The 7,412-nt window shown below is 48.3% G+C and overlaps 1 protein-coding gene across 1 annotated transcript in view; it reads left to right on the forward strand.

Annotated features, from left to right (window-relative positions):
- The window catches only part of LOC122558638 (engulfment and cell motility protein 3-like), a 106,228-nt gene that overhangs the window by 1,664 nt on the left and 97,152 nt on the right, over positions 1-7,412 (forward strand). The window contains exons 2-4 of the mRNA XM_043707436.1: positions 1,044-1,213; positions 2,172-2,271; positions 6,673-6,824. Coding sequence (XP_043563371.1) covers positions 1,044-1,213; positions 2,172-2,271; positions 6,673-6,824 — 422 coding nt within the window. The remainder of the gene's footprint in view (positions 1-1,043; positions 1,214-2,171; positions 2,272-6,672; positions 6,825-7,412) is intronic.

Below are 7,412 nucleotides of genomic sequence, written 5' to 3' on the forward strand. Positions count from 1 at the left end.
CCCAAAGACCTCATTTCAGAGTTACTGCTGTGCACCCGCGTATAAGACCATCAGTTAATTCCAGCAAGGTGCCAATTCCAATGTGACTTGGATGAACCAGAACGTGAAAGGCAGGGGTTTCCAGGGGATTTGAGGAAGGGTGTTTTCAACCAGAGGCTGGTGGGAATGTGAACGTGCACTGCCTATGAGGGTGGCTTTTAAAGGTACTGGGATAAGCTGTCGAAATGTCCTAACATCCAAGGCTGTGGGCAGGAAAGTGGAGCTGGTGTAGGTAGTGGTGTCTTTTTGGCAGTACAGGCTTTGATGGGCCAAAGGGTCTTGTGTGCTGGATGACTCTATGAACTTCTTTACCCTCATCAGACAGCCCAAGGCCTTTCACAGTAGCGTTGTCAAACAGAGTTTGACAATGACGTGTTTCTTTACACCCAGAGAGTGGGAGACGTATGGAATGCACTGCCGGGGGTAATGGTGGAGGCCAATTCGACCGGGGGCATTTAAGGGGCTTTCAGATAAGCCACATGACCGTGCAAGGAATGGAGGGATATGGACCGAGTCTGGATTAGTGGTGCTAGAAGAGCACAGCAGTTCAGGCAGCATCCGAGGAGCAGTAAAATCGACGTTTTGGGTGGACCGAGGGCAGGTGGAAGGGATCAGTTTAACTTGGCGTCATCTTCGGCAGCATCCATGCCTTTCAAGGCACAGCCACTGATGGGGGAAGCGATCTAATTTGGTCCTGGAGCCAGAATTGGAGGAATCTCACAGGGCTGTGGGGACGGATGAGATTCCAAACACTGGGAGGGGGTGAAGCCAGGCAAGGGTTTGATCTTGGGGGTAAGTAAACTTTGAGAAGGAGCAGGTCAAGGCACGGGGCGGGGGGGTGACTGCAGTCAAGAGAGTCAGGTGTTCGACCTCACACGTACATGTCTGGGAATACTGTCCAGTCAAATCAGAACTCGGCGTTCCCGCTCGCTCCCTGCGGTCCTTAGCCTGGTCTTCCCCAAGACTCGCTCACTCAGCCGCCCGTTCTTCTGTTTGTATGGCAGAACCGAGAGGCTGAGAACCTCTACGCTGGGATCCAGAGTAATAACTACAACGTGCGCTCGGACTCACTGAAGGGACTGGCAGTCCTCTCCAAGGATATCACCTTTGCCCAGGAGTTCATCAGCAAAGATGGGATTGCTGTGCTGGTCCGCATTGTGGAGAATGGCCATGAGTGAGTAGGGAGCCCTCAGCTCCACCTAGAGGCGCTCTCAGTGCACTGCAGGCCTCCGAACCAAAGAGCTCTTTGGTCAGTCACCTTGCTACCCGCTCCGCTGGGACTGACCAAACTGCTTTCCGCCCACTGGGGCTCCTTTTCAAGCTAGCGCCCCGTTTCAGTGTAACAGGCGTGGCTGCCAAACTGCACGCAGCAAGCTCCCCACAGGCACGGTGGCTCATTGGTTAGCACTGCTGCCTCACAGCTTCAAGGACCCGGGTTCGATTCCAGCCTCGGGCGTGTGTGTGTGTCTGTGTGTCTGTCTGTGTGTGTCTGTCTGTGTGTGTCTGTCTGTGTGTGTGTGTCTGTGTGTGTGTGGAGTTTGCACGTTCTCCCCGTGTCTGCATGGGTCTGCCCTGGGTGCTCCGGTTTCCTCCCACAGTCCAAAGACGTGCAGATGAGGTGGATTGGCCATGGGAAGTTGCCCATAGTGTCCAGGGATGTGTCGGTTGGGTATACGGACGATGGGAAATGCAGGGTTACATGGATCGGATGGCAGGGTGGGTCTGGGTCTGGGTGGGATGCTGTTCAGAGGGTCAGTGTGAACCCAATGGGCCAAATGGCCTGTTTCCACACCTGAGGGGATTCTGTGTCCTACACAATGACAGCGGTTAAATGACATTAAGTTGTAATTGACAGTGAAGGGTTTTGGAGCTATTTCTTTGCAGAGTTGTGGAATATGCCAGTATGGAAAGAGACTGTGCCTAAAGGGATAGGCTGGGCTTAGTTGTCCCTGGAGCATCGGAGGCTGAGGGAGGACCTTATCGAGGGTTATAACATCATGGGGGGGGCATGGATCGGGTGAATATGTATCCTCATTGCCGTCTCTTTGACCCAGGCTATTCATCCTTGCCCTCACGGAGTTTGCACAGTCTGGTGGGAGCCCTAGTAACAGACTGTCTCTTGTGTGTTACAGCACCGGTGAGAGCTTGGCTTACGCCCTGAGTGCATTTATCGAGCTGATGGAACACGGAGTCGTTTCCTGGGAAACCCTCAACCATGTTTTCATCAAGAAGGTCAGTCATCACCTCTCCCTGAGACAGCACTGGCCAGCTGCACACTCCCCTCCCCCTCCTCCCCCCCCCCCCCTCCACTTCTGGAGGTCAATTCGACTGGGGGACATTTAAGGGGCTTTTAGATAAGTCACATGACCGTGCAGGGAATGGAGGGATATGGACCGAGAGCAGGCAGAAGAGATCAGTTTAACTTGGCGTCACCTTCGGCATAACATGGTCCTTATGCCATACTGTTTTTTGGGCTACAAAGTACTTCGGGCAATATAAGGTCAGAGGACCATACGCTCAGTCCAGGAGAGAGGTAAACGCTGTAAGGAGGGGTGCTGATGGGTTAGCGCCTGTATTGGGCTGGCTTTCATTGCTTTTCCACTCCGTGGGATGTGGGCATCGCTGGCAAGGCCAGCTCTTGCTTCCAACGGCAAAAGTGAGGACTGAAGATGCTGGAGTTTAGATCAGAGTGGTGCTGGAAAAGCACAGCAGGTCAGGCGGCATCCGAGGGGCAGGAAAATCGACGTTTTGTGCAAAAGCCCTTCATCAGAAATAGAGGCAGGGAAGCCTCCAAGGTGGAGAGATAAATGGGGGGGCTCTTTCTGCCTGTCCCTCGCTGCCCTTTGACCTGTGTGCTTTGCAAGGCCTGGGGCCTAGCTTCAGTGGGCAGGTCAGAGTTAAACACATTACTGTGTGCCTGAAGTCACATGGAAGATGTCTCTGAAGGACCTGAAGATACCAGATGGATTTTTACAACAATCGGTGATTGTATCACCTTAACTTAAACTACATTTCAATCCCAGATTTATTAATGTAGTTTAAAACTGCACCTTGGAGTGCAGGTTCATAGTTCCTTGAAAGTAGAGTCCCAGGTAGACAGGATAGTGAGGAAAGCATTTGGTATACTTACCTTTATTTCTCATGCATTGAGTATAAGAGTTGAGAGGTCATGTTGCAGCTGTACGGGTCATAGGTTAGGCCACTTTCAAAATACTGCATTCAGTTCTGGTCTCAAACCAAGGATGGTTTAAAACTCAAAAGGGTGCAGAAAAGATTTACAAGGATATTGCCAGGGTGTTGGAGTGACAGGGAGAGGCTGAACAGGCTGGGGCTGTTTTCCCTGGAGCGTCGGAGGCTGAGGGGTGACCTTATAGAGGTTTATAAAATCATCGAGGGGCATGGAAAGGGTAAATAGACAAAGTATTTTCCCCAGGGTGGGGGGGGTCCAGAACCAGGGTCTGGCTTAAGGTGAGAGGGGTAAGATATAAAAGAGACCTAAGGGGTAACGTTTTCACACAGAGGGTGGTGTGTGTATGGAATGAGCTGCCAGAGGAAGTGGTGGAGGCTGTTACAATTACAACATTTGAAAGACATCTGGACGGGTATATGAATAGGAAGGGTTTAGAGGGATATGGGCCAAATGCTGGCAAATGGATCTAGATTAGGTTGGTATATCTGGTCAGCATGGGCGAGTTGGACTGAAGGGTCTGTTTCCGTGCTGTATGACTGTAAAATCCATGCCAGGATTTGAATCCCTGACCTCAGAGTTTTGGGCTCTGGATGACTGGTCCAGTGGCGTTACCAGTGCACCACCATCTCCCCTTATTAGGAAACTGTCATTGTGCCAGTGCTTGGTGAAACCACCAGGCAGCCACTACTGGCCATCCAGAGGGACCCCTGTACCCTATCCATATCCTTCTCATCCAAATCACCCCACCGATGGGGAGTGATACACCACACTGTTACCCCAAGGCTCGCCCAGCAGGTCGGACGCCAGGACTTTGTCGGTGCTAAGTTGGCGTTTGTGACTGTTCACTTTGGTGTGGACCTGCCTGCCCAGGGGATCATGCTCTACTTGACCAGGGTGAGCATCACTACCGTTCTGCCCCAGCATTCAGTTCTGGGTTTGATTACGTGAGCCTGGCAACTGATCAATGCTCACTGTGCTCGATTGATTAAGCTTGGGTGAGGACTCAGAGTAAAGAGAAAAGCTATTGGAGCTGGGGAAAGCATGAGATCAGGCGCTTTGTGATGGAAGAGAATTTTAAAACTCATGTCAATTAACCGTTGCACACTTCTTTTAAAAAAAATGAGTGCTCCTCTGGCTGGCTCTGAGATAAAAACAAACTGGTGACAACACAACAGGCTGCTCTTTCCAACTTTTCCAGTAGAGGGAGTGAGTCAGCACAGAGTGACTGAATGAAGGGTTTATGCTGGAAACGTCAATTCTCCAGCTCCTCGGATGATGCCTGACCTGCTGTGCTTTTCCAGCACCACACTCTCGAATGGGACTGACTGAGGGTTGGCTGCATGTGGGCAGTATTGCAGTTTGTTACAGTCCAACTACACATTAATCCATCTCCTTGTAGTGGGAACATTGCAGGTTTGTGGAGAGATTAGCTGATTCTAAATAATGGGGACAGTGTAGAGGAACTTCACTCTGTATCTCACACTGTGCTGTTCCTGTCCTGGGAGTGTTTGATGGGGACAATGTAAGGGGAGCTTTACTCTGTATCTGATCCTGTGCTATAACTGTCCTGGGAGTATTTGATGGGGAAAGTGCAGAGGAGGCTTTACTCTGTATCTCTCACAGTGCTGTCCCTGTCCTGGGAGCATCTGATGGAGACTGTGTAGGAAGAGCTTTACTCTGTATCAAACCCCATCCTGTACCTGTCCTGGGAGTATCTGATGGGGACAGTGTACGGGGAGCTTTATTCTGTATTTAACCCCGTGCAGTCCCTTTCCTGGGACTGTTTGATGGGGACAGCGTAGAGAGAGTTTTACATTGTACGTGACCCTTCCCAGGTCCCTGCACTGAAGATTGTTTGAGGGGGATGGTGTAGAGGGAGCTTCACTCTTTATATAACCCCATATTGTACCTGTCCTGAGAGTTTGATGGGGACACTGTAGAGGGAGCTTTACACTGTATCTTGCTAAGCTCTTGCAGCCCTGAGAGTGTTTGCTGCTAATACTTAGCCCTCAGTTTGGCATGTGTAGGAGCGTACCCCCGACCAGGGACAGAGGCTCAAGAGACAGGCAGGATTCAGGCAAATGGAGGACTTTTATTCAAGCAATGACTGATTAGTGCAGGGCGAGGGCCGTAGGATCTTCCCTGAAGCTAGCCTCGATGTGAAAACCCAATTGTTCTCTTAATCTACAGCTCAGATCGGAAAGGAGATCATTGACACACTCTGAATTTTGCAGTGAAATACAGCAGTTTTTATACATCTTGTGTTATAGTAGTCACACACAGCGTGGTCTCTTATTCCAAACACCCAATCATCTGATACACCTAATCAATGATGGGCATTCTAATGGACAACTCCAGGTTCCCATGATCTCCTGGTGTTTAACAGACATTGTAATCGCCAAGCCTTGGGATCTTTCTATGCATCCTATTAATTAGCATTCCAAAGTTACTGGTTACACTCCTCCTGGTCTATCCTAGAGTTGCTTATCTCTAAGGACTGCTTGAATTCTGTTATTCATTGTATTCCATGTGCTATCTCTATCAAATTCTGTTATTCCTCTTATATTTTCCACTGTCCCCATTGCATCTATATAAAAAATTTACAAAAGACAGTTGGTTTTAACCAACTGCTATATGATTCGTAAGAGTAATTTCTGTTATAAAGTTAATTATAAAGTGTGATGTTGCTACTTCTTCTGTGAGCACTGGGTGATTAATAAATTGCGACCAATCTATTTTGTTTAGGGCATACCAGGCATCCTTTTAGAGGTAGGAGAAAGAGTTTCCTGAGATTAATTAACTTCCACCATCTATGTTTAAATGTTTTTCCCCCTAATGCTTCTATTATACTTTGGTTATCCATGTTTCTATAATTATGTTGAAATCTATCTCTGTGATTATCTGAAGAATCTTTAACTAGAACCTGTTTCTTAATATTGTGAATAACTTCAAAGAAACCACCAATTCCTACAAGATCACTCTAGTTGTTGTTTTCACAGCTGCCTAATGAGTTAGGTTGGCTGGTTCGTGGGCTGAGACTTACACCCCTTGTTCGAACTGGTGCTGTTCAGTTAATGAGACAGCAACCTTTCACAAATGAGGCTGGAATCAATCACTAGTTTATCCTTAGGAATCCTCTTATCAAACTGCCTCAGAATGGTTGCTTGTAGGCCCTCCCGTTTACCTTGGAGTGGCCCAGTTCAAAGGTACTATCGTGTTTCGCTTAAAGTTTAGAGCAGGCTGTTTATTTCTTGTCGGCCATTTTATGTCTTTCAAACCTGGGCCGCACTTACAGAAAGTGTTTGAGCCGCCGTTAAGATGTTTCGTGCCTTGATGAATGTAAGAGGTGTTAAAACAAAGCCATGTGCGTTGAACGGCCAGTCACGATTGTAATGAGATGCTCGCTTCCGTATTGACCTGTTTGCCTATCTCTCTGGCCTTAGATTGCAGGGTTTGTGAACAAATCTGCGATGGATGCATCGATCCAGCAACTATCCTTGGCAATTCTGGAGAGTATGGTACTGAGCAGCAGCTTCCTGTTCCAACTGGTGAAGAACGAGGTTCCTCTGGACAGACTTATCGCTCACCTGCAAGTGTAAGTTGCAGTAAGACCATATCTGGAGAGCTCCCGCTATGTCATGAGCCCAAATTCCATTTTTTGGAGCCTTTAACTGAACACAAAAAAAATTCTTAACCTATCTGGACCTGTTCGTGTAGGCCTGAGGTTTATTTCCCCAAAACTCCAGGACTTCTTTCCAAAAACATGGCCATGGGCCTACATGAAAATGGCTGCCAATCCCCAGAGAGGAAAGCAGTTTCTAAAACAAAACTCATACTTGGATAGAAACGTGCTAGTCCTCCATTTTGGATTGACACAATGAGTTGGATCAGTATTCATGAGTTTTACCATATTTTGTTTCCCTGCTGGGTAGCGTTGGACCAAGTATGATGCCCCAGTCCCTGAACTGGAATATCTGCAGCCATTAGCATTGTTCATGAGGTCAGGGATCATTAGATCGACTCACCAATTTATTGAATACATCTCCTAACATAGAACATAGAACAATATAGCACAGAACAGGCCCTTCGGCCCACGATGTTGTGCCGAACATTTGTCCTAGCTTAAGCACCCATCCATGTACCTATCCAATTGCCGCTTAAAGGTCACCAAAGATTCTGACTC

This window comes from Chiloscyllium plagiosum, chromosome 17 (assembly GCF_004010195.1).
Source record: "Chiloscyllium plagiosum isolate BGI_BamShark_2017 chromosome 17, ASM401019v2, whole genome shotgun sequence".
NCBI lineage: Eukaryota > Metazoa > Chordata > Chondrichthyes > Orectolobiformes > Hemiscylliidae > Chiloscyllium > Chiloscyllium plagiosum.